The sequence below is a fragment of the Hypanus sabinus genome, unplaced genomic scaffold (assembly GCF_030144855.1).
Source record: "Hypanus sabinus isolate sHypSab1 unplaced genomic scaffold, sHypSab1.hap1 scaffold_634, whole genome shotgun sequence".
Classification (NCBI taxonomy): domain Eukaryota; kingdom Metazoa; phylum Chordata; class Chondrichthyes; order Myliobatiformes; family Dasyatidae; genus Hypanus; species Hypanus sabinus.
Genome location: NW_026781490.1, coordinates 118,413 through 146,194, shown reverse-complemented (window position 1 = coordinate 146,194; position 27,782 = coordinate 118,413). Strand labels below are relative to the sequence as shown.

Below are 27,782 nucleotides of genomic sequence, written 5' to 3'. Positions count from 1 at the left end.
CACATTGAAATGCACAACATCATTACCGGTTGAACCAGGGATCCCAGTCTCTGAAACAGGGATGGACTGTCCGGGACTGAGATGAGGGGAAATGTCTCCACTCTGAGGGTGGTGAATGTTTGTAAATCCGCACCACAGAGGGTGGTGAAGACTCAGTGATCGTCCTCACATAAAACAGAGAAAAGCAGATGTGTGGAGACCGAGGGGAATCGAGGAAAAGAGGATCGGGCAGAAGTTTGTGGCTAAGAAGGGAGAGCAGCCGCCATTTTGTTGATGGTTAGAAGGGCTGAATGGCCTCCTGCTGCTGTTTCTCACTTAATGATTCAGTGTTCCTGATCAGTGAGGCCGGAGGAATGTGAATAGAAATTAGTGTTTACTGACATAGACTGATTTAAATGAAACCTGCACACTTCCGGTTTGGGTCTGAGTTCAGTTTCTGACTGGGATGGGAATCGAAACTCTAACTCTGAGCGCTCTGTGACTTGGGGCTGGAGGGAACGGGACCGGGGAAGATATGGTGGGAAAAACTAAATACGTATCTGGTTTAAATTTGGAAATAATATAGGGAAATAATAAAATAATGTGGAAAATGCGGCGGTGGGAAGGGCAGGGTGTGAAGGGCGAGGAACAGTCAACGGGTGACTTGAGAGACCCTCCACTCGTCACGTGATCCCGTTTTACCGCAGATCGGAAGCATCTTCGGGTTTGTTTCCGAGGCCCCGCCCACCGCCTGATGACGCAATTAGCACATTGCGCATGCTCACATTCCCGGGCTTGGCAGTGCTGTTTTTTCGTTCTTTGTGAAACCGGGTCGGTGGTGAGATCGGGATGGGGAGTAGGTTCTCGCCCCCTTGGACGGGGAGCCGGAGACGGATTATTCTCTGCGGGGCAACACCAACAATTTTCCTTCGGTGAGTATTGAAGCCAGTTCCGATCGGGGAGTTCTGACGTTGGGTAGTGAGTTAACTTTCCTGAACTCAAACAAAGAAAATCTGCAGTTGCTGGAATTGCGAGCAACGCGCACAAAATGCTGGAGGAACTCAGCAGGCCGGGCAGCATCTAGGAGATGAGTACAGTCGACATAACCGGCCGAAACCCTTCGGCAGGACTGGAGGTGGGGGTGGGGAAGGGAGAGAGAAACAGAAGGTGATCGGTGAAACCTGAAGGGGGAGGGGATGAACTTTCCCGGACTGGCGGCCTCGCCTCGCTTCCTTCACAGAATCTGCCGGGGTCGGTTCGGTGTGAAGGTCTCACAAGGTCTCTGAGATGAGCCGCCGCTCAGCCCCTGTTGTTCTGGTCCTATTAGCAGGATGACGTAAACATATTTCTATACTGTTACTGACAGAGAATCGTATAATTTGTGTTCCGTGTGTTATCTGAATATACTTGTCTGTGATGCTGCTACAAGTCAGTGTTTCTCTGTACCTGTACCTTCCCCTGCTTGTGCACTTGGCAATAAATTCAACAGGTCCTGAGAAATCTCAGTGAGATTTGATTAGTGATGATCATCTTCGCAGCTCGGTCGGTGGAATGTAAAGAGACAGTACACTGTTAAATGCAAGACCCTGAATAGTGTTGATGATCAGAGGGGTCTTGGAGTCCGAGATCATCGCTCCCTGAAAGCGACCGCACAGATTGATCTGCACAGATTAAGAAGGCAAATGGTGTGGTTCTCTTTATCATTGTGTTCAAAAGTCTGGAAGTTGTGTTGCAGCTTTATAAGATTAATTAGGCCACATCTGGAGTGTTTCATACATTTGTGGTCGCTCTCGTTCTCTGAAGCATGTCGGGGCTTTGGAGAGGGCGCAGAAGAGGTTTACCAGGACACTGCCTGGAATAGAGGGCCTGAGCTATAACGAGAGGTTGGACAAACTTGAGTTGTTTTCTCTGGAGACGTGCCGGCTGGTGTGAGACTGAATAGACGTTTATAAGATTACCAAAGGATTAGAAGCAGTGTCTCAGAAAGGCAGCGTCCATTATTAACGAACTCCAGCACCCAGGGCTGCCCTTTTCTCAAAGTTACCATCAAAGAGAGAGAGAGGTACAGAAGCCTGAAGGCACACACTGAGTGATACAGGAACAGTTTCTTCCCCTCTGCCATCTGATAGCCAAATGGGCATTGAACCCTTGAACACGACCTCAATATAAATATATAATATTTCTGCTTTTTGCATGATTTTTAATTTATTCATAGAACAATAGAAACCCTACAGAACAGTACAGGCCCTTTGGCCCACAAAGTCGTGCTGACATGTCCCTAACTTAGAAATTACTATAGTTACCCATTGCCCTCTATTTTTCTAAGTTAGTTTTTCTCCAGTGCCGCCAGGTTCCTATCCAAAAATCTCCGAAAAGACCCTATTATGCCCACTTCCATAAACATTGCCGGCAGCCCATTACACCACTCCCCACCAATCTCTGGCAAAAAAAAAACTCACCCCTGATATCTCCTCTGTACGTACTCCCCAGCAACTTAAACCTGTGCCCTCTTGTGGTAACCAATTCAGCGCTGGGAAAAGGCCTCTGACTATCCACATGATCAATTCCTCTCATAAACTTATATACTTCTATCAGGTCACCTCTCATCCTCTGTCGCTCCAAGGAGAAAAGGCCGAGTTCACTCAACCTATTCTCATAAGGTATGCTCCCCAATCCAGGCAACATCCTTGTAACGTGCCTCTGCACCCTTTCTAAGGTTTCCACATTCTTCCTGTAGTGAGGTGACCAGAATTGAGCACAGTGGAGTGTGACCAGGGTCCTATATAGCTGCAACAAAACCTCTCGGCTCCTAAACTCAATTCCACGATTAATAAAGGTCAATGCACCATTTGTCGTCTTAACCACAGAGTCAACCTGCTTAGTAGGTTTGAGTGTCCTCTGGACTCAGACTCCAAGATCCCGCTGATCCTCCACACTGTGAAGAGGCTTACCATTAATGCTATATTCTGCCATCATATTTGACCTAATAAATTGAACAACTTCAAACTTATCCAGATTGAAATCCATTTGCAACTTCTCAGCCCAGTTTTGCATCCTTTCGGTATCCTACTGTGACCTCTGACAGCCCTCCACACTATCCGCAACACCCCCAACATTTGTGTCATCAGCAAATTTACTAACACATCGCTTCACTTCCTCATCCAAGTCATTTATAACAATCACGATGAGCAATGGTCCCAGATATACATATACTGTAATTCTTATTATTTTATTTTGTGTTTTCTTTTTCTTCTATATTATGTCATGCATTGAAATGCTGCTGCAAAGTTAACAAAGTTTACACCACACGCCAGTGATAATAAACCTGATTATGAATCTGTGTGGACAGATAATATATTTTTCCTGGGGGTTGAAATGTCTAATACATTTAAGGTGAGAGGAGATCTGAGCGGCAAGTTTGTCTCTTTCCACAGAAGTGGTGGGTAGCTGGACTCTCTGCCTGGGGGGGGGGGGGACCCCACCAGTCACGTGATCCTGTTTGCCCCTCCCATTTATCCACAGATGTAACTAACTCTTCGCGCATGCTCACTGTCTCCGGTTGGGTGGTGTTTTCCTTTCTGCTCAGTACTGAAGCGGATTGTCTGCGGGATTGGGAAAGGGTCCTCCCCTCCTAGGTCAGGAAGCCCGGGATCAGATCACAGTCTGCGGGCCGAAGATATCGTTTTCCCATCAGTGAGTATTGAGACCGATCCCGAGTGGGGAGATCCAATGTTAGCCATGAGTGCTGAACTGAGGGCCAATTACTCATTTATTTTCCAATTATCTGGGCTCTTCAAAAATAAGTAGATGTCACTCAATCTGCATTGAACGATCCAAACCAGGAGCCCAGGCAGTTTATTTCCACAGAGTTGAAATGGGAGACCCACCAACAGGTCACATGAGGCTGTTTAACACAGATCTACCCCGCCCTCTGGTTTGTGACTCAAGATCATGTGGTGTGCGGTCAGAGTCCCCGGATGTGAGGTGATGCTTCCTCCATGTTGTGTTGGGGAATCTGATGTTGGCCACTGAGTCCCGTTAACTTCCCCCAACTTGTCTCACTTCCTGAGCCTCCTCGCATTTGTCTTTGAGCTTTTTGGCTGGTGGGTGAGGAAGGAGAATGCCCCAGGTTGTAGGGATCTTTGATTTCACTACCTGCTTTCCTGAGGGACTGGGAAGTCTAGTGTGAGAATGGTTTCTGTGAAGTGCTGATCTGGACCAAAGGTCTCTGCTGTTCCTCGCAGTCACGGGCAGAGCAGTTACCATGAAAAGCATGAAGTGTCTGAATGGGAAACTTTCTATGGTGTGTTGATAACAATTTGGTGAGGGTTCAAAGTATATATGGCAAAGTTCTTGTTGTTTGTTCTAACTTTGTCATTTTAAGATCCTTTATACAGTAGTGAGTACTATTAATTCAGTATCTGTGTATTGCTGGAGAACCATAATTGATCGTCCTTGATTTCTTCTCCACCTCATTCTATCTGCTCATTCCCTGCCCATCTTGTTCAACCTCTGTCCAGTCTCTCTCCCACCAACATCAGTGACATGCATCAACCATCTGGGTCAACCTTGGTCCACCCTGTATCACACCTCTTCAATGATATATATCGGCAATCATTCTTGTCTTCATTGTGAGGTATTCTTTTACACCTTCGGCCTCGCTGAGTTATTTCCAGAATCAGTTCTTGTCAGCTGGAAAACCAGAGGTTCATCAGGTACCAGTTCTGTTGTGCATTGGTGTGGGAGTGCTATTTTGTGAACTGTGACTGCCTGACACACTTCATCATATTACAGTCAGCAAAGAGTACTGGGAGGGTTTTGTTTGGCTCTAGTCCTGTGATCAGTGTTCCAGCCATATGGAACTGTCGGTGTTTTGGATTTGACTTTGGTTAGTGCTTCTACAGAAGGGGCTGGATGGATGTCCTTCTTCGAGCAGCTGGACATTGGTTGTGGGGAAATCCTGGATTAAACTACCCAGTGTGAGATGTGGGAACAAAGTGTGAGACTCTCAGGGTCGGTGAGTGGCAGATTAAGCTGTGTGAGCCTGTGATGTTGGGTCCTGAGATATCAGTTTTTGATCCAGGTAAAGTGGACCCAGGGATTGAGCTGCTTGGGCTTGTGAGGTGTTGAGTGAGTATTTCTGGTCTGGGATCAGATGTTTGTTTCTGGAATTCCTTTGGAAGCAATGACTGCCAGTCTGAGGAGAGGATGTTCCCATTCCATCCTCACAGGGAGAGGCTGTGAGTAAATGGGCTGTTCCGTGTTTACAACAGTAGAGATAGACCCTGAGTTTGGTGTTCAAACTGTTCTTCGAAATCCCCCCCTCACTGTCTTCTGTCTGTCACTCGGTGGAAATCAGGCAGAATCCCAAGTTGCTGGAGATCTGCAATAAAAACTGAAAATGCTTGAAGTCATTCTGACAAAACATTATTACCCTGAATTGTAAAGTTTGTTCCTCTCCCAAAGCTGTTCCTTACCTGCTGAGAATTTCTGATAATTCTAGTTTCTTTTTATTACATTTACCTTGGAATGGTTTATATTTCCTGAAATTAACCTGGAAATGGAAATGGCACATTCTGTGCTAGTAGAAAAATAAAGAAATCTCAACTTACCCTGTAAATTATCCTGGTATCAATTTATCTCTTATTCCTGGAAATGTGTTCAGTACAATTGCTGCTAACATGGTTTACAAAAATAATCTCAGGAATAATCGATGTTATGTATGAGGAGCATTTGATGGTTCTGAACCTGTGCTCAATGGAGTTCAGAGGGACGGTGGGGGTGGTGGGGGGATGTATGGTTAAGCAAACCTTCCGAATGCTGAAAAGCCTGGATACAGTGGACATGGAGAGGATGTTTCCATTAGACGCAGAGTCTGTGATCTGACAGCACTGTCTCAGAATGAAGATGCTTCCCTTTAAAACTGAGATGAGAAGAATTTTTTGGCTAAGAGATGTCTGATCTGTGGAATTTGTTGCCGCAGAGGTTGGTTGAGGCTGCCATTTTGTATATTTATGACACAAATTAATATATTCATGATTGGTGAGTAGCTCAGGATTACGGGAGGAAGGCAGGAACATGGTGTTGGAATAAAAATCAGCCATGGTAAATGGTAGGGCGGACTAGATGGATCAAATCACATAATTCTGTTCCTGACTGAATGATGGCTCCTTCTTATCCCATATCATTTTGTGATGTGTGAGGGACAATAAAAGATTGTTCACTGAGATCATTATATCTGCATTCATCATTTAAATTTCAGTGAGTTTTGTTCTTAGTAACATTGAGCAGAAATGTTTGGTTCTCCTTTTTAATGTTAACATACTTCATTATCTCTCTGGTTAAAGTTAGACATGCGGTGAGAAGTTTATTTGAAGAAAAACCCCCACTGGAAGCAAACCACAGCTGAAGACTAGGGAACAGCAACAAGTGAATTGGCCCGAGGACTGAGAACAGCAACTGGAGAGAACAACTTTTCATCAAGAGACTCAGATTTCCCAGTGATTCAGTCAGGAGAAAGTTTGGTGAGTCTCATTTACTCATAAACACGTCCTTTGGACATTACGTACCTGTACAAGGGAAGGTAGGAAATAGCTGGAGTGAGACTGAATGTCCCCAGAAGAACCAGTTATGCTTCTGTCAGACCCAGTTGCAATCAGTCCCGGTCTGGTAATGTGCTTCCAGCAGCCCAGCCCTTTAAAACCACTCCCATTCAGTGGAAGTCGAATCCGGATAAAGTACAAACTCTTTGTTCCAAGCACCCGGGGCTTACTCAGTTAGTCACTCAGACAGGAACAGACTGTGAAAGCTCCCACCCTATCCACCAATTCCCCTTACACATTAGATGTATCTGTCCAGATACTCCCCCACACAAGACCGGATGGAGCCAAAGTTATTTACTGTGACAGCCCCTAAAGACAAATTACAAAATAGTCATAATGGCTCACACACACAGAACAGACTGACGCTGTCCTATCTCTACACATGAGTGCACAAGGAGATAAGCATCCTGAAACCGTAGCTCGCTACCCTCAAAAAGAAATATGGCTCAGCATGGCTTAGTACATCTGTTGATCATCAGCAGTTTCTTTCAGAAAAACAGGCTGTTATAGTTTAACCAAGTGCTAACCCTTTTACATACTTTATCATTCCTTTCTTTAGATCATTACATGATCAACAAAGCAGTAACTTTTTTACAGAGAAAGCAACTGAGTACAGCTTTGACTTCTCAGTGGGGAAAAACAACATACATCAGTAATTATAACAATGATATGTACAACTTTTAGGACATAGGATTAGGACTTTGCCCCACATATTACCTTACAGTCCTTTGAAGATCACCATTTCAACCCTTTGGTGAACCCGTGTAAATCCTGCCCTACTTTCTTGATGCTGTCACTCCTTTGCAGTGTGCTCGGAGAGGGATGTAACGTTAGTAGACTCATCAGGGATGCAGGTGCAGCATTCTGTGTCAATAATAGCACAGGTTCCCCCTTTATCAGCTGGGATAAAATCTAAAGTCGTACGATTCTGTACGACTGTTTGCCAGATTGCAATCATTTCAATGGATGTTTCTGTTACTTGGGCCTGTGTTTCTGTCACAGGGCCCCTGCAGCCTTGTGGCCAGCTCCTGAAGTTCTTATAGCCAAATTGATTATCCCTCATGAATTTCTGGCTACTCCATAGGAGAGAAAAACTATCATCAAAAATCGCTCAGTCTCAGTTATTCCTCTCGGCTGCTGGGCTCCTGCAGATATGGCCAGGATTCATGTTTCCCAGCATAGGAAGTTCCGTTTGGTGGGGCCCTGAGACACCATCCCTCAAAACACTGACAGCCACGGTCATCACAGACTGGACCACAGTTCCTCACTCTCTTCCCCGGGTGTTATTTGAAAAAGCCCAGGCAGATAGTTCCTCACTCTAGTTGAGCAGGATTACTGACATTTGAATCATACTTTTATCATACCGAGGAATTTCAGCACAAACCCAGCAGGCCCCTGGTTCTACCTGCTTGGCATAGGTGTGACAGAGAGACAGAAAGGTGTTAACATGGGGGCCCCTGGGCGCTGGGGTGAGCCCTCTTAAAGACATAAACACGAGCAGCACTGTTACGTACCCAATTGGTTTAAATGAACCAGCAGCTATAGACCACACCTGGAGTCTGGTTTTGATGTTAAAACCACTCTCTTTATTCGTATCTACTTATAATATAACAAATTAAGCAAAATAATCAAAAGTTAAAAAGTGTTATGAGTACACATACGTGTAAATATAACTCCCAAACCTTTGAGCTCAGGGAATACCAAGCTTAAAGTCTTGAGATGGTGAACTATGAAAGTTCAGTTCAGCCATGGAATAAATGACAGGTTAACAGTCGCTGTAGGTTCTATCCGTCGTCGTTCTAAATCTACATACAAATTATCACCAGAAGCAGCTTATCACAGGCGTACTGTCTTCAGAAGGAACTACCACACAAGCAAGGGTTGACGCACAGGTAGATTCCACAAGGTACTCCCAATCCAGATCCAACACACAAAGTATTACCGACAGTGATTTCCACAGAATATCCCTTCTCACAAGTGGTTACCACATAACACACCCGAATCCGGCTAAGGGTTAACAAAAGTGGTAGCCGCGAGATACTCCAACAACATCCCCATATGGATTATACGAATTATCACCAACAGTGATTGGTCACAAGGGTACCTCTTCAAGTGAATTACCACGCCCAGGCAAGGGTTAGCACAAGTGGTCTTCACAGGATACTCCCAAACCAACAGATCCACTCCTATGGATCAAAGTGACAATCACACATTCAGTACACGCTGGATCAATAGTCAACACACCTTGTGGGCATAGGAGAGTCCAAACAGTGGCCTTTGGCCACTAGGCCCTTTGTTTCGAACCTTCCATCTTCTTTCTTTCTCTCTGGCTGACTGTGTTTGTGACTGTCCTTGCTTAAATAAAACAAACTGTGAGCTATATAAACACAAGCTGTGAACAAGTGTAAACATGCTGCATAGTCAAATAGTTCTGCCCCCCTCTCTCTCTTAGTAAGAATCAAACAGGAGAATATTAGTTTCCTTCGGGGTTGATCGGGATTCGAAAGTTGGGTCCCAAAAATATGTCGAAGCACGTCACATTCGATTTCGGTCATTGTCAGGCCAATCCATATTATTTGTATTAATAATGTTGGCTAACTTAGTTGGTAAGCATTGGAGCAGTAAGTCATTAATAATGGGTATTTGTCCCCCCAGTTTAAAGGCTTGGTCTCCTGTGAAACTGCCGTAGCAGGCCACAAGTCACATCCAGCCATTCACGCTCCACTTTTAGCGGCTCCCAACCTTTGGAATTCCTTCTGCAGTACATACCTCTATCCCATTCCATTATTCCTCCAACTTGCTGATAATATACTGTTCCACTTTAAACGTATGTCACATCCGGAGCTTTTTCCAGTTAGCCGAGGATTTCCTTCCACGCCGCTGTGCGGTGTTGGGAAATCATGTACAAGGCAAGTTACAGCAGTAGTTTGCCATTGCCTTCTGCTGGGTGAGTTGTTTTGTTTAAGAGATCACCAGCTCTAACCCAGCACGGATGAAAGTGTGCAAGGGAGTCAGCTGGATTCGAACTCGAGACCTCTCGCCTCAAAGTCCAATTCTGAAGCCAGTAGGCCATCAGTGGCATAGCTGGCAAACTTCCATTTTACATCTGCCTTTTCCTTCCATTTCCTTTTCAACGATTTCCACTTCTTTCCTCAGTTCTTTTTCCATATCAGATTTACTGCTTGTTCTCATGAGGTAATAACCCAGGCTCCCCCCCCCACCCATCCGAGGCCACATTTTGTTCCCCAATTTCTTACTCAGTGCTGCACTGAACATTTGAAAATCATTTTCCTTGTCCAGAAAACTCTCACACAAAATTGTGTCGGGCTGCTCCTGGCACACTCGTATCAATCGACTGCAATTAACCGATTATCTCTAAGTAATTTATCAGGCACAAAGCCTCCAGCTCAATTAACAATCAGATAAATTTACCCAGCAGGCACCTCCTGCTCAATTGATGAATTTACCTGACATGTCTACTTCCTGCCCACTTAGTAAAGTTTACCCAGTACCGCCTCCTGGCCACTTAGTAAACTTTATCCAATACTGCCTCCTGCCCACTTGGTAAAATTTTTGCCTACCTTATACTAGTCTCCCGACAGATTTTTTTCCCGATCCTGTCAAGGTATGTGATCAGCCTTGGGCAAGGCACCATACATCCAAAGGAACTAACAGTGAGCGACAAATTTAAAATACCTATTGGGCTCCCGGTCAGTCCCCACAGTCCCCAGAGTGGTTCAGCTGCTTACTCAGCCCATCTTCTCAGTGCTCTGTAGATAGAGATCCTGATCATGATGCCAAATGTTAAAGCTGAATCTGAATAAAACTTGAGATACAAGCTTCTTATCGACACCACAGTTTATTGCACATTCTCCTGCAGGAGTTTGAGCCCCAGTTGTCACAGGGAAGGCACGTAAGCACTTCCACTATCTGACAAGTCGACTGACTTAGGTTACAGCCGTATATTTATACACAGTACACCCCATGCATCACTATTTCAAGATGTTATTTGAACTGGTATGCCCACCAAGTGTGTTGCTGCAAATCTTAATTACTTAGATAACAGAGTTTGTTATATTGAGGTTTTAATTATGGATGGATGTACTGTCCACTTATTCCCTTTGCAAAGCCCTGACTTAATTACAAACAGATGTTCATTCCTGTCCTTATCAGTGAGTCCTCCGCCCCTTACTCAAATGAGGGTAGAATGTATAATGGTATCAACTAACAACGGTACAGTATACAATGTTATCAGCTCTCAGTGTGTCTCTCTGCAAGCCACAGAGAACTGGCAATGAGCCTGCCTTAGCTAACCACTGAAGACAGTGTTTACTTTGGTTCAAATATTCATATTTAGTCCCAATTATTCTTTTAGCCAGAGATTACATAGGTTACATAGGTTTTTTTTTATATATCCTCAATTCCTCAGGAGGGTTCAGGGGAAATATTTATGTCCAATATAGAAACTGGTGTTACCTGTGTGTATTGAAGAATGAATTGGGAGAAATTGTTATGGGAAACAGGGAAATGGCAACAGAATTTAATGCGTACTTTAGATCTATCTTCACCAGGGAGGACACAAGCAATCTCCCAGATGTATGGATGGGCCATGGTCATAAGATATCAGAGGAATATCAGAGGGGACAGATTGACATTAGGAAAGAAACTGTGATGAGTAGACTGGTAGGACTGAAGGTTAATAAATCCCCGAGTCCAGATGGTCTGCATCCGAGGGTTCTAAAAGAGGTGGCTCAGGAAATTGTGGATGCATTGGTAATCATTTTCCAATGTTCCTTAGATTCAGGATCAGTTCCTGAAGATTGGAGAGTGGCTAATGTTATCCCACTTTTCAAGAAGGGAGGGAAGGAGAAAATGGAGAACTATCGCCCTGTTAGCCTAACGTCAGTCGTGGGGAAGATGCTTGAGTCCATTATTAAGGATGAAATAGTGGCACATCTTGATGGCAGTAATAGGATTAGGCTGAGCCAGCATGGATTTACCAAGGGCAAATCATGCTTGACTAATCTGTTGGAGTTTTTTGAGGGTGTAACAAGGATGTTAGACGAGGGTAAGCCAGTGGATGTTGTGTACCTAGATTTTCAGAAGGCATTCGATAAGGTGCCACATAGGAGATTGGTGAGTGAAATCAGAGCTCATGGCATTGGGGGCAGGGTTTCAACATGGATAGAAAACTGGTTGGCAGATAGAAAGCAAAGGGTAGCAGTGAATGGGTGTTTCTCGGACTGGCTGGAGGTGACTAGTGGGGTACCACAGGGCTCTGTATTGGGACCACAGCTCTTTACGATTTATGTCAACGATTTAGATGAGGGCATGGAAAACTATATCAGCAAGTTTGCTGACGATACTAAACTGGGCGGCAGTGTGACATGCGAAGAGGACGTTAGGAGAATACAGGGAGACTTGGATAGGCTGTGTGAGTGGGCAGATACTTGGCAGATGTCATTCAATGCGAACAAATGTGAAGTTATCCACTTTGGAAGCAGGAACAAGAGGGCAGAGTATTGTCTGAACGGTGTAGAGTTAGGTAAAGGAGAAATGCAAAGAGACCTAGGAGTCCTAGTTCGTAGGTCAATGAAGGTGAATGAGAAAATGCAACAGACAGTGAAGAGGGCAAATGGAATGTTGGCCTTTATTACAAGGGGAATTGAGTACAAGAGCAAGGATGTCCTTTTGCATTTGTACATGGCCCTGGTGAGACCACACCTGGAATATTGTGTACAGTTTTGGTCTCCAGGTTTAAGGAAGGACATTCTGGCAATTGAGGAAGTGCAGAGTAGATTCACTAGGTTGATTCCTGGGATGGCAGGGCTGTCTTACGCAGAGAGATTGGAGAGATTGGGCTTGTACACGCTGGAATTGAGGAGATTGAGAGGGGATCTGATTGAAACATATAAGATTATTAAGGGATTGGACAAGATAGAGGCAGGAAATATGTTCCAGATGCTGGGACAGTCCAGTACCAGAGGGCATGGTTTGAGAATTAGGGGTAGGTCATTTAGGACAGAGTTAAGGAAAAACTTCTTCTCCCAGAGAGTTGTGGGGGTCTGGAATGCACTGCCTCAAAAGACGGTGGAGGCCAATTCTCTGGATGCTTTCAAGAAGGAGCTAGATAGATATCTGATGGATAGGGGAATCAAGGGATATGGGGACAAAGCAGGGACTGGGTATTGATAGTGAATGATCAGCCATGATCTCAGAATGGCGGTGCAGACTTGAGGGGCCGAATGGTCTACTTCTGCACCTATTGTCTATTGTGACAATGCAAGAGGTGCTGGAGAATTTGCAAGTGGAAAGACTTGGAGTAATCTTTGCAAACCTGACTTTTTAAAGCATAATTTAGCAAGCAAACCACATATGAACAATGTGCAAAAGCTCTGGTGAGATGATTCTTCATTACTCGTTACAGGCCTGCTACATAGTTTGTGTGAGAGTGCAGATGAATTCCATCAAACCCGGGGGATATCAAAGTATTTATCGACAGTGATTTGCTCGCTGTGAAAATGATTACCTCTCTGTATAAAATTCACTGTGCACATGTCACTGGGCAAAAAAATGCACGGTACATGATTTATGTGCACACTGGTCATTACAAATTAGGGGGGACATTGTGGGAAAGTGGGGAGACCTCCAGTGTCCCTTATGCCCCCACCTACAAGGTGTGCATCCAGCTGCAGCTTGTAACCCTGCACTTTAAGGAGTTGGAACTGGAAATGGATGAATTCCGGATCATCCAGGAGTTGGAGCAGGAGATAGATATGACATGAAGAAAGGTGAGTTACACACAAGGTGCAGGACACAGAAAACTGGGCGAGAGTCAGGAAGCGGAATAAAGTTAAATAGCCATCACAGAGAACTCTTGTTGTCATCCCACACAACAACAGGTGGAACACTTTAGAAACTGTTGGGGTGGGGAGGGTAGATTACCTGACAGAGAAAAGTCAAAGGGGTGATAGTAAATTCATTAGTTAGGGGAACAGAACAGGAGGGGACTGATATCCTAGTGGTAAGGCTTGCTAGTGCTAGTGTGGGTGGAGAGTGTGATGTGGTTAAAATAAGTTGCTGGGGAAATGGGAGCCAGAATGACAGAACAGATAGTGGAGAGGGTGAATTGAATTGAATTGACTTTATTCGATACATCCTTGCTGCACATGAGGAGTAGAAATCTTTACATTACATCTTCACCAAAATGTGCAATGTGTAATTAATAGTAACTTATAATAGTTAGTTTGTACATAGGACAGTCAGTATAACATTGAAATGCAATTGTATCAGCATGAATTAATCAGTTTGATGGCCTAGTAGAAGATGATGACCCAGAACCTGTTGGTCCTTTTTCTGTGGTACCGTTTCCTGGATGGTAGCAGCAGGAACAGTTTGTGGTTGTGGTGAATTTGGCCCCCGATATCCTTTGGGCCTTTTGACACACTTGTCCCTGTAAATGTCCTGAATAGTGGAAAGTTCACATCTACAGATGCGCTGGGGTGTCTGCACCACTCTCTGCAGTTTCCTGCGATTAATGGAAGCACAGTTCCCATACCAGGCAGTGATGCAGCCAGTCAGGATGCTCTCAATTGTGTCCCTGTAGAAAGTCCTTAGGATTTCGGGTCCCCGTCCCCAACTTCTTCAACTATCTGAGGTGAAAGAGGTGCTGCTGTGCTCTTTTCACAACACAGCCAGTATGTACAGACAATGTGAGATCCTTGGTGATGTTTATGCTGACAAATTTAAAGCTGTTCACCTTCTTAACCCCAGATCCATTGATGTCAACAGGGGTTAGCCTGTCTCCAGTCCTCCTGTAATCCACAATCAGCTCCTTTGTTTATGTGACAATGTGGGAGAGTTTGTTATCTTGACACCAGTCAGATGTTGTTCAGACCTCAGATAGAGTCAGCAATCAAATGGTTGAGCATGGTGCGATGAATGTGCTGAGCTGTGTATATCATAATGCAAGAAGCCTCGTAGGAAAGCCAGATGAGCTCAGGACAGGGAATTATGATACTGTAGCCATTATTGGAATTTGGTTGCTCCCAACAATCTGAGGGATTTAGAGGAACAACTTTGTAGAGAGATTGCAGACAATGCCAATAAACAAAGGTTGATTCAGTAAGTGATTCTAACTTTACATATATAGACTGGACTCCCATATTGTAAAAGGACTAGATGGGGTAAAGTTTGTCAAATGTGCCCTTAATCAGTACGTGGAATTTCTGATATAGAAGTGTACAATAAGCTGTTAGGAAATGATCCAGGGCTGGTGACAGAATTTGTGTTCATAATGCCATGAAATTCAAAGTAAATATGGAAAAAGAGAGGTCTGGACCATGGGTTGAGATTCTAAATTGGAGAAAGATCAATTTTGATGGTATCAGAAACATCTGACAAGTGTGGTTTGGAACAGGCTCGTTCCTGGCAACACAGTTCTTGTAAGTGGAAGGCCTTCAGAAGTAAAATTTTGAGGGTGTGGGGTTTGTATGTGCCTGCCAAAATAAAAGTTGAAAAGTTACAGGTGCAGGGAACCTTGCTTTTCAAGAGATATTGAGGCCCCGGATATTTTGTTCCTCCAAATGCTTCAGACTGTTGGGTGCTACCAAGACCCATTAATGATGACAATATCAGGACTCCACACCCTGAGCTCATGTGGCTTTTTTTTAAAGTTGTCTGCTGTTGGTTTCTAAAAGCTTCCCAATAGTCTTTGCTCTTTTGTTTGCCCACTCTTTGGCTTTTATGTTGGCTTTGGCTTCTCATTTCAGTCACGGATATGTCCTCCTGCCTTTCCAATGCTTCCACTTCATTGGGATGTATCGATCACTCAGCTCCCGAATTGCTCCAGAATCTCCAGCCATTGCTGTTCCGTTGTCACTCCTACCTTTTCCCTTCCAAACAAGTTTGGCCAGCATCTCTATCACAGAAACATGGAGAAGTTCAGTCCAGAACCAGGATATTTGGCCCATCTAGACAATGCCAAAAAACATTTAAGCAGTCTAATGCAACTACCTGCACCGGGACCATCACCCTCCATACTCCTACCACCCAGGGTCCCATCCAAGCTTCCTTTAACTGGTGAAACTGAGCTGATTTTCACTACTTATATTCATCTCATTCCACACTGTCATGACCAGTGAAGAGCTTTTCCACATGTTCCCATTAAATTTTCACCTTCCCCACTTACCCATGACCTCTGGTTGTCATCCCACACAACCTCAGTGGAAAAAGCTGCTTGCATTTATCCTATCTATACCCTCATAATGTTGTGTACTTCTAAGAAATCCTCAAACCAGTGTACACTTTCCTTGTTTATGTTTCGAGCCGTTTTCAGGTGTATAAGATGATGAGGGGCATTGATCGTGTGGATAGCCAGAGTTTTTTTTTCCCCAGGTCTGAAATGGCTAACACGAGTGGACATTAGTTTTAAGGTGCTTGGAAATAGATACCGAGGGGATGTCAGAGGTAAGTTTTTTACACAGAGAGTGGTGGGTGTGTGGAATGCACTGCTGGCTATTTGTGTGAGAGTGTTTCAGTTACTGTGGGGCCAGGCACCCATGCAGCTCAGTGGGAACAGGGAATAATGCCAATGGAGAGAGTCAAACTGAGGCAGGTCACAGATTGGAGATGGAAAAAATGCCCCATTCTTATAGAGACAGGAAGAACATCAGAGCATTCAATGCTCATTGCAGATACCAGCACTCTGCCCAGTTAGAAGATGATTTCTCCATCCAACTTGGATTGAACCTCACTGTAACAGTGTGATGTCAGATCATACCTTGACAACTCAAGTGATCTCATCTGAAATGTTATTCTACACCCACTGATGGATTTTTAAAATCTTTTTACAGGTTACAAATGACAAGAAATTTGTCTACTGAAATCTCAAATACAGTTTTGCTGTCTCTGTCCAGATATTTAAGAAATGGAGCAAGGGATTCACTCGATCATCCTTTCTGCTCAAACTGTGGGGAGGGATTCACTCTGTCATCTGACTTACTGGCATGTCCATCATTCTAATCAGGGGGGAAACCATTCATCTGCTCAGACAGTGGGAATGGATTCAGTCAGTCATTTCAACTGAATGTATGTCAGCAAGTTTACACTGGCAAGGCCATTCACCTGTGCTGTGTGTGAGAAGGGATTCAGTCAGTCTTCCCACCTGTGGACACTCCAGTCAGTTCACACTGGGCAGAGGCTGGTCATCTGTTGAATTTGTGGGGGAAGGATTCACTCGGTCATCTGTCCTAATGGCTCACAAGCGAGTTCTCACCAGGGAGCGGCCGTTTACCTGTTCGGACTGTGGGAAGGGATTCACTCAGTCATCTGAACTGAAGGTACATCAGAGAGTTCACACTGGGGAGAGGCCATTCACCTGCTCAGTCTGTGGGAAGGGATTCACCACATCATCTCACCTACTGATTCACCAGTCAGTTCACACTGCAGTGAGAGATTTCACCTGCTCAGTCTGTGGGAAGACATTCACTCGGTCATCTAACCTACAGAGACACCAGCAAGTTCACACTGGAGAGAAGCTGTTCACCTGCTCAGACTGTGGGAAGGGATTCACTCGATCATTCAACCTACAGAGTCACCAGCGAGTTCACACTGGGGAGTGGCTGTTCACTTGCTCAGACTGTGGGAAGGGATTCACTCAGGCATCTCACCTACAGAGACACCAGTCAGTTCACACTGGGGAGAAGCCATTCACCTGCTCATTCTGTGGAAAGACATTCACTCAGTCATCCAACCTACAGACACACCAGCGAGTTCACACTGGGGAGAAGCCGTTCACTTGCTCAGACTGTGGAAAGGGATTCACACAGTTAGGTAGCCTACAAGCACACCAGTTAGTTCACACTGGGGAGCGGCCGTTCACCTGCTCAGACTGTGGGAAGCGATTCACCACATCATCTCACCTGGTGACTCACCAGTCAGTTCACACTGCAGTGAGGGATTACATCTGTTCAGTCTGTGGGAAGAGATTCACTCAGTCATCTAACCTACAGAGACACCAGCAAGTTCACACTGGGGAGAAGCTGTTCACCTGCCCAGACTGTGGGAAAGGATTCACTCGATCATTCAACCTACAGAGTCACTAGCGAGTTCACACGGGGGAGAGGCTGTTCACCTGCTCAGACTGTGGGAAGGGATTCACCACATCATCTCACCTAGTTTCACACCAGTCAGTTCACACTGCAGAGAGGGATTTCACCCTCTCAGATAGTGAGAAGGGATTCACTCAGTCATCTGATCTGCAGGCACACCAGTGAGATCCACTGGGGAAAGGCCGTCGACCTGTGAATGTGGGAAGGCTTTCACACGATCATCTCATCTATTAGAACACCAGCGAGTTCACACCACTGATCGTCTGCTCAGACTTTGGGGAGAGATTCTCTCAACCGTCTCCACCAAGGCTGCATCATTATGTTCCACTGGGGAGGGGCCATTCACCTGTTGTGAATATGGGAAGGGATTCACTCAATAATCTAACCTTGTAACACATGACCGGGTTCACATTGGGGAGAAAGTTTCAATAAGCTGCAGGCTGAATGCATCCCCATTGCTGAATGCAATTTCGAGAGTGACTGGGGGAGTCTAGTACAAGAGGGCATGACTTGTGGTTTGCAGGGGACCCATTCAGAACAGAGAATCAGAGAATTTTTTTTGTCAGAGGGTGATGGATCTGTGGAATTTGTTGCCACGGGCAGCAGTGGAGGCCAAGTCATTGGATGTGTTTAATGCAGAGATTGATAGGTATCTGAGTAGTCAGGGCATCCAAGGTTATGGTGAGAAGGTGGGGGAATGGGACTGAAGGGCAGATTGGATCCACTCATGATGAAATTGTGCAGCAGACTCGATGGGCCGAATGGCCAACTCTGCTCCTTTGTCTTATGGTCTTATGTGATTATTTTTTCTCATGTGCGTTATTCCTCTTCCTCCTTCTGTCCAAGGAAGTGTTAATCTAGGTGGGTTTGAGTGTAAGTAGTCTTTTCTAAACTTGTCATTTCTGTTCTTACTTATCTTTGTAAAATTTACTGATTGAAATGGGACTAAGATATTTTCATTAAAAAAAGTCAATGTCGGTATTGATGGAAGTGTTTATTGCCTTTGTTGTATTTGTTGAGCATAGAGCTCTGTTCCACAGTTTTTTAAAGCCTTGAAATAAATTTTGTCAAAGGTTTTCCCAATATTGCACTACATTCTGTTGTTTTTGCTTGTTGATTTTCCAGATACGTTGTTATCACGAGTCCCAAAGAAGGGTCATGGCCGGAAATGTTGATTCCCATCCATAAATGCTGCCTGACCTGCTGAACTTCTCCAGCACTTTGTGTGAATTTCTCTTGATTTCTTGCATCTGCAGGTTCTCCTGTTTCCCAGATATTTATATGTTTAGTGAAATAACAAGCCAGTAGTGGGGTTGTGTGGCTCTGTTGGTAAAATATTAAATAAAATCATTAGATAAGAGGAGGCCATAGGGTTGGGTAGTGTAGAATCTGTGGGTAGAAATAAGGAACAGCAAATGTACAAAAAAATCCTTGAATGGAATTGTATAGTGGCCCCAAAACATCATGTGGTCCACAATTTACAATGAGAGATAGAAAATGAGTGCCAAAAGAGCAATGTTACAATATTCATGGGGGATTGTCATGCAGGTGATTAGGAAAATCAGGATGGTGTTGGTCTCAAGAGGAGGAATTCCTAGATTGCCTACAAGATGCTTTTTTAGAGCAGCTCGTGGTTGAGCCCACTTGGGGATCAGCTATTCTGGATTGGGTGATGTAACAAACCGGAATTAATTAGGTCACTTAATTTCAAGGAACCCTTTGGGACAAGTGATCTTAATATGATCAAATTCACCCCGACATTAGAGAAGGAGAAACTAATGTCAGATATGAATAAAAATATAATTTGAGAGGCCTGAGAGAAAATTTGGTCAAAATTGATTTGGAAAGAACACGGGCAGGGATGAAAACAAAGCAGCAATGGCTGGAATTTCTGGAAGTGACGGGATATACACATCACAAAGAGGAAGTAGTATTCTAAAGGTAAGGTGACAAAACCGTAGCTGCTAAGAGAAACCAAAGACAACATAAAGACGAAAGAGGGCACAGAACAAAAGTCACCAGGCAGTTAGAGAATTGGGAAGTTTTAAAAATGAACAGAATGCAACTAAAATCATTAAGAAGGAAAAGATGGAATACTTAGGTGAGCTAGCCAGTAATATTAAAGAGGATACCATTTTTAATTTCAGGTACATATAATGTAAAAGTGAAACAGAAATGGATATCAAGCCACTGGAGAATGATGCTGGAGAGGGAATAATGGGGAGAGGGTGAAAGGTGATGGCTGATGAACTGAATAAGTATCGTACTCTTTGGAAGACACTGGCAGGAGTATGGAAGTCCCAGATGTCAGTGGTCAGAATGTGCAATGTCACGTTACTCAGGAGTAAGTAGAAGGAAAGGCAATGGGCTGTGATTTTTTTTAATGGAAGGAGAAATCGATATTCATGCCTTCAGGTTGGAGCTATGCAGTTGGAATATGATGTGTTTCTCTTCAACCCTGAGGGTGTCAAGTGGATCAACTCCTGCCATTGCTATTCTGCCATCATCCCTGCCAGTGTAGCCTTCCAATCAATTTTGGTAAGCTCTTCTCCAGTGCCTCTGTAGTTCCCCTCACTCCACTAATAATGATGCATCTTGTTTTACCTTTCCCCTCTCAAAGTGAAGGGTGAATTCAGTCATGATATTATCATTATCACCTGCTCCCTTTACCAAAAGCTCCCCAATCAAATTTGGTTCATTCCAGAATTAACTTTTCCGCAGTGGGCACAATTGCAAAGGAAAGGTAGGTCACATCCGGGATTTTCAATTTAGCGGGCGATTTCCTCTGACGTATTGGGAAATCGTGTGCGAGGCTAGTTACAGCAATGGCTTCTCATTGTTGTATTTGCCTTCTGCCGGGTGAGATATTTTTTAAGAGATCATCAGCTCTTAAACCAGCATGGATGTAGAGCATGCAAGGGTGCCGGCTGGATTCGAACTCAGGACCTCCTGCCACTGATGCCACTACGCCACCAGCCGGCTGCACAATCCCAATCTGTTCTGAAAGGCATCTCATTGGTATTTTCCAAATTCCCTCTCTTGAGATCAAGCACCAATCTAATTTTCACACTCTACCGTCACCCATCCCACTCATGGACTATTTGTCTCACTCCCATCGGGGGTAGATAAGCAGCGTCCTCACCAGGACTACCAGCCTCCGGGACAGCTACTTTTCCCAAGCAGTAAAGCTGATAAATAGCTCTATCCTCTAACCCACCCTTCCGCAACACCAAACACCTCTGCTTAATCGTTTCCTGTCTGTCATCTTAAATGCAGGCATCCTATGCCGAGCATCACTTTATGAACATACCATCAATCCGTGCACAGTATATAAGCCGTGGCTATATGTTGTTACTGTTGTGTTTCTGTGTTGCATTGGAACCGGAGTAATAATTATTTCGACCTCATTTACATGTGTCTGCTGGAAATGGAATTAAACAACCCTGAATCTTGAATAAACATTTCAGCAGGCTGAAGCGTCACTTTTTTGTCTCTCAGCGTTATTGCGGCAGAGCGCCACCTGGTGACAATGGAGTCCACTGTTACGAAAGTGCCACAACTCTGAGGGGCCGAAGGGTACAAAGTAGCCCCCTCATTATTGAGAATCGCAAGATCGCTATTAATTCGGGTCTGGGACCCAGGAAATGAGAGAGAGACGTCCAGAATACACACGGTTTGGAATGTGTCCTGGCCTCCACAAGACAAAGCCACGGATAACGGCCATTGTCTCTTGGAGACGGAATTGTGTATTGAGTACTGTACTATTCATTGAAGACCTCAGGGAATGACCAGAGTGGGCTGGTTGAGGGATTGCATCATCCCAACCTGATTGACATTTGAATCCCCGTGAGTAAGGATAAAAGAGGGTCTGGGGAACAACCCCTTCAGACGCACCAGGAGAAACGCTAGGAATCCCGTGATAGCGTTTAATAGCGACAGCCGGTGGGGCTCGCGTGCGTCCTTTCCCTTGCCTGGGATTGGCGGCCTTACCACGGAAGAACGGCTTAGCTAAAGGACTGGCTACACCAACGGAACTCTCGTCGGATCGAAATCATAAAAAGGAAAAGCAGGCAAGTTTCTAAAAATCTCTCTCTTGACTCCAACCAAAGGCTGCAGCCTGAATGAACTGAGTGACTTTTATATTTCCATCGGACAATACATTATCCCCTAGACAACGATAGAGCTATTTCTTATTGATTATTATTATACCCGCAATTTTAGTTTTAGTGTTGACGACGTATATTATCTGTATGTTTGTATTGATGTTATTTTTGTTTTTTTTCTAATAAATACTGTTAAAAATAGTACCATCAGACTTCAACGGAGCTCTCTATCTTTGCTGGTAAGTGACCCAGTTACGGGGTTCGTAACACCGCAAATCAGGGGGTCCTGTTATTGTGGTAAATCACCACGATAAGAAGAGGTGTCGGGGCTGGACGCCAACTGCAAGTAGATGAAGTGCCAGAGATGTACCTAACCACTCTCCTCACCACTGGTCAGGGTCCTAAACAGTCCTTCCATTTGAGGCAACTTTTCAACATTGTGCTTGTTGGGGTCATCTACTGTTTCCAGTTTTGCGGGTGTGCCCTCCTCGACATTAGAGAGACCAGATGTCGTCTCTGCTTTCTGCACTCTGTCCCGATGAGATTCTGCAGATGTGGGAGATGCAGAGTAACATACACAAAATGTTGGAGGAAGTCAGGAGGTCCGGTAGCTTCGATAGAGGGGATAAAGCAAAACAGAGATTTCCTGCCGAGACCCTTCATCAGGACTGGAAGTGGGGAGAAGCCGGAATAAGATGGTGCGGGGACTGGAAAGAGTCCAAGCTGGTAGGTGATAGGTGAAGCCAGATAAGAGTGAAGGTGAGTGGGTGGGGGAGGAGGGAGATGAAGCGAGACGCTGTGAGGTGGTAGGTGGAAAATGCTAAGGGCTGAAAAGAAGGAATCTGATACGATAAGACAGCGGACCATGGGACAAAAGGAAGTAAAAGAGGAACCAGAGGGAGCTGATCCGCAGTGGAGAAAAGAGAAGTGGGGAGACAGAATGGAAGAGACGGGCGTGTGGGCTGATGAAAAGAAAAAGTGGAGGTAGTTGTTAAAGACATCGACGTTCATGCCATCAGGTTGTAAACTACCCGGATGTAATATGAGTTGTTTCTCCTCCAACCTGACAGTGCACTCATCGTGTTAGTTAAACAATGAACCGGAAGGGAGAGTGGATTAATAATTGTCCCCCGGGATCACTATTAAATCAATCCTCTCTCACCTTAAACCGGTGCCCTCTGGTTGTTGATTCCACAAAAATTGGGTAAAAGAAAAGTAAACAGAAAAACATAGAAGACGTACAGCACAATACAGGTCCTTCAGCCCACCAAGTTGTGAGGAACATGTCCCGACATTAGAAATTACTGGGCTTACCCATAGCCCTCTATTTCACTAAGCTCCATGTACCTATCCAGTAGTTTCTTAAAAGACCCTGTTGTAGCCGCCTCCACCGTCGTTGCCGGCAGCCCATTCCACACACTCACCACTCTCTGTGTGAAACACTTACCCTTGACATCTCCTTTATACCTACTCCCCAGCAACTTAAACCTGTCCTCTTGTGGCAACTATTTCAGCCCTGGGAAAAAGCCTCTGACTGTCCACACGATCAATACCTCTCATCATCTTATACACGTCTATCAGATCACCTCTCCTCCTCAGTCGCTCCAAGAAGCAAAGGCCGAGTTCACTCAACTGCGCACATTCCCCGTTTCTACACTCATAGTTTGGAACACCTGCATAAGGTCACCTCAATCTCCTGCACTTCAAGGTGCGAAGTCCCAACCTGTCCAACCTCTCTCCGGAACTCAGTGCCTCAAGTATCAGCAGCATTCTCGTAAATCTTTTCTGCACTCATTCTAGCTTAGCGTCCTCTTTCCTATAACTGAATACAATAATCCAGGCGTGGATACCCTAACAATATCCGAACCCTAATGCAACCTCACTGGCCTCTTCTTCAGACCATGAGCCATGAGATATCATACAGGGGCTGCTCAGCCAATCGAGTCTGCTCCGCCATTCCTTCGTGTCCAATTGATTATCTCTCAACTCCATTCTCCTGCCTTCTCCCCATAATCTTTCAACATCCATTTAAAATACACCCAATGACTTGGCCTCTACTCCGTCCGTGGCAATGAATTCTAAAGATTTACCACTCCCGGATTAAAGAAAATCCTCCTCATCTCTGCTGTCAGTGGATGCCCGATACGTTGAGGTTGTGACCTGTGGTCCCAGAATCACACAGTACAGGGTCCATCTTCTTCAGAGCCACGCTGTCGAGGCCTGTCAATATTTAATAGGTTTTAATGAGATCCCCTCTCTGTCTTCTAGACCAGCGAGTACAGGGTCATAGCTATCTATCGCTCCTCATTCGTTACTGGAATCATTCCCGTGAACGTTCTCTGGACCCGCTCCAATACGAGCACATCTGTTTTCGCAGGTTGTAAACTGTTCACAATACACGAAGTGCAATCTGACCAATGCGTTTTAAAGCCACAGTGTCACATCCTTGTTCTTATATGCTAACATTACAGTTGTCATCCTTCATCGATTCAATCTGCAAGCAAACCTTTAGGGACTCCTGCTCAAGGATTCCCAAGTACTTATGCACTTCTGATTTTTGAATTTTCTCCCATTTATTTTTTTTCTCTACGCCCTTATTCCTTCCACAATTGTACATGACCGTACATTTGCATACACTGTACATTTCATCCACGACTTCGTTGTCCGTTCTCCAAACCTATCGAAGACCTTTTACAGACTGCAGCTTTGCTCTAAACTATCTGTCTCTTATCAGTATCAACTGCAACGTTCTGTGGATGCTGGGAATCCAAGCAACACATACACAAAATGCTGGAGGAACCTAGGAGGCCAGGCAGCATAAATGGGAGATAGTAAACAGTCGACGTTTCGGGCAGAGACTGGGAACAAAAAAGATGAGACGTCAGAGGAAAAAGTGTGGGGGTGAAAAGGGTAGAAGAAGTGGTCGGTGATAGGTGAAACTGCGAGAGGGGGAGTAGTGAAGGAAAAAATAACTTCTTAGGATTTTATTTCCTTAACGATCCTCGAAAAATCATTGCTAATGCCTCCACATCTCTTCAGCCACCTCTTTCCGATCTCTGGGGTGTATACTATACTGTACAGGTGACCTGTTTACCTTCAGCCCATCTCTGTTTCCAAGAACCTTCTCCCGAGCAATGTAACTTCACACATTCTGACTACTAACATCTGGAACTTCCGTATTCCTGTCGGTGTCTTCGAGAGATAAGAGTGATGTACAATACTTATTCAGTTCATCTGCCATCACCGTGCACCCCGAGTCCATTAATACCTCTCCATCATCATTTTACAGCGGTTCGTTATCCATTTCCGCCTTTCTTTTACACTAGAATTACCTGAAGAAACATTTGGTATCCTCTTTAATATTACCGGCTAGCTCACTTAAGTGTTCCATTTTTTCCTTCTTAATTATTTTAGTTGCATTCTGTTGGCTTTTAAAATCTTCCCAATCCTTCAACATACTAGTGATTTTTGCTCTATGGCCTCTCTTTGGTTTTTATGTTTTCTTTGGTTACTCGTATAAGCCACGGTTTTGTCACCTTAGCTTTAGAATACTAGAGATTTGAGGGCGAAGAACATCTCAAACAGAACTGTAGTCAGCTCGACTTCTTCGGTCTGCAGAGAATTCAAGGGGAACCTCTTCACCCACAGAGTGGTGACTATTTGGACCTCGTTCACATGGACAGTGAGAGGTGAATAACAGGGGAGGATTTGAAAGATCTGCTGTGGAACAGAATCACTGGCAGGGTCCAGCGGCCTGAGTTCACTCTCTGCTGTACACTAGGTGTGTTATAGATTCACTAAGTACCGGAGACAGCATTTAATATAGAAATGATTCATTTGTCACAGATCTAGTCCCATTAAAGGAGAATATGCGGCAGAAGAAACCCCTCTCATGCCCAGTGACCAGGGTACAGAACTGGGTGTGGTGAGCAGCAGCAATAATTGCAGAGTTCGGCACCGACAGTCACTCTCGACATTGCATTCAGCAACGGTGATGGACAAATATCCAGCATGCAGCTCAGTGAAACGTTCTCCCAGTGTGAAACGGTAGTGTGTGGTAAGTGTAACACGCAGTAAGGTTTCACTGCTAAAGTAACGGTCTCTCTGTAATGTTTCGCTGCTGAGGTAATGGTTTCTCTGTAGCAGCAATGTTTATGTTAGGACTGGAGGAAATAGGGTTCTCGAGTGTGGGGCTATGCAATGACAGAAATATTCTTTCTTGTGAGTCTGGAAGAGATATTTTCACGGTTTTTTGCTGGGGAGAAATGAGAAGACGTGAATGGAGAGAGTGGGCCCTTTTTCCTTTTTTATTCATTTTCTTTACTAACTCTATAGTCAAAGTAAGAAATATAGAGCTGAATCGTTTAATTGCATATTGTGTATCGTTTGTAATTTCAGGGTACTGATCTGTAACATGGGACACATCACACAACATTCACCCAAATGAGATTTCTTAAGTTTGGACGGGCTGGGGGGGGGACTATCACCCCGTATATTAAACTGCCAGCTGAAGCGAAAGTTACGTAAGGTTAGATGACTGAGTGAATCGCTTCCCTCATTCACAGCAGATGAACAACCTCTCCACAGTGTGAACTCACTGATGCACTTTTGGTTGATTTGGCTGTGAAAATCTCCTCCTAAAGTCTGCGCAGGTGATCAGTCTCTCCCGAGTGTGAACTCGCTGTTGTCTCTGTAGTTGACATGGCCAAGTGAATCCCTTCCCACACATTGAAGCCTGAATTATTCTTCTCCGTCGAGGCTACGTCGAAAGCTCTACGTAGCCGCGTACCCGACGCTACACCCTCGGCTGTACAGTATGCCGTAGCCTAACGTGCACATTCCTAAACATGTAACTACTCGTCGCAGCGACGCAGACGACAAGAACTGTGAGTGGCCCACCTGGTAGCAGGCAATTCTCTTTTCCTTTTCAATCTTTTTATTAAGTTTCAAATTTAATAAGCATAGCAATAATAGTAATGATATAAAGAGGTCGGGATTACATTAATAACGGTTAACATGTAAAAACACCAATTCCAAATGACCAATATAATTTAACCTCCCAATCTCACAGCAACTAACCATGAAAAAGATATTCTATACAGGGAAAACACACTAAACTAGAAAAAAAAACTAATCTAAATAAAAAGAAATAGACAAAGTTTGGGCTGTCAAATCACAATGGCTGAAATTATTATTTGTCATTAACTCCGCTCCTCTATACATGAACAAAACCTTATTACACAAGATTCGGAAAGGGTCAACTTACATCATATGAAATTATTGAATAAATGCTCTCCAAGTCTCTTCAAATTTAACCGAAGGATCCACGGTACCACTCGTATTTTTTTTTCTCCAAGGTTAGACATGCTACAGCTTGGGAAAACCTTTACAAGGTAGTTGGGGGATTGGAATCCTTTAAGTAAAATGGGTCTTCTGGCTATTAATGTAACAAATGCAATTAGACGACAAGCTGATGAGGATAGTTGACTAGAATCTATCACTGGTAGTCCAAATATTGCAATAATAGGATGTGGCTGTAAATCAATACGCAGAACTACTGAGATAATATCAAATATATCTTTCCAATATTATTTTTAGAAGAGGACAAGAGCAGAACATACGTTTCAATGAAGCTACCTCGGAATTACATTGATCGCTGACAGGATTTAATGGCAGTAAAAATGAGCTAACCTATCCTTGGACACATGTGCCCTTTGAACCATCTTAAATTGCATGAAGGCATGTCTGACACACACTGAAGAGGTATTTTCTAATTGAAGAATTTTCTCGCATTTCTGTACAGGTAAATGTATCCAAAGTTCTCTTTCCGACCCATTCTTAATTTTATCAGAAGTATCTAAGCGTATTCTCATAATTAAATCATAAATAAATGATAATAAACTCTTTTGATAAGGATTTGAACTTTTTTTTCCCCGTAACTTCAATTTGATGTGATATCGGAACAGAAAGTAAAATAACATTCAAAA

At 44.2% G+C, this 27,782-nt stretch overlaps 1 protein-coding gene across 9 annotated transcripts; it reads left to right on the top strand.

Annotated features, from left to right (window-relative positions):
* Positions 1 to 748: 748 nt before the first annotated feature.
* On the top strand, positions 749 to 21,934 carry LOC132389705 (gastrula zinc finger protein XlCGF8.2DB-like). 9 transcript variants are annotated; one of them, XM_059962270.1, is made up of 5 exons: positions 749 to 911; positions 3,502 to 3,672; positions 6,331 to 6,503; positions 15,978 to 16,049; positions 16,436 to 18,787. In XM_059962270.1, exon 5 carries the CDS (start codon positions 16,589 to 16,591, stop codon positions 17,684 to 17,686), a length of 1,098 nt encoding a protein of 365 aa, XP_059818253.1. In that variant the 5' UTR covers positions 749 to 911; positions 3,502 to 3,672; positions 6,331 to 6,503; positions 15,978 to 16,049; positions 16,436 to 16,588; the 3' UTR covers positions 17,687 to 18,787. The 9 variants fall into 9 exon arrangements, 5 of the variants coding, with proteins under 5 accessions (XP_059818253.1, XP_059818251.1, XP_059818252.1 ...); XM_059962268.1 differs by having other exon boundaries at positions 6,327 to 6,503; XR_009510648.1 differs by lacking the exons at positions 3,502 to 3,672; positions 16,436 to 18,787 and adding an exon at positions 18,818 to 21,179 and having other exon boundaries at positions 6,327 to 6,503.
* The last annotated feature ends 5,848 nt before the right edge of the window (positions 21,935 to 27,782 follow it).

Excerpts from the sequence above, each read along its gene's own strand:
- LOC132389705 (XM_059962269.1), top strand. The coding sequence starts at position 16,589 with ATGTCCATCATTCTAATCAGGGGGGAAACCATTCATCTGCTCAGACAG.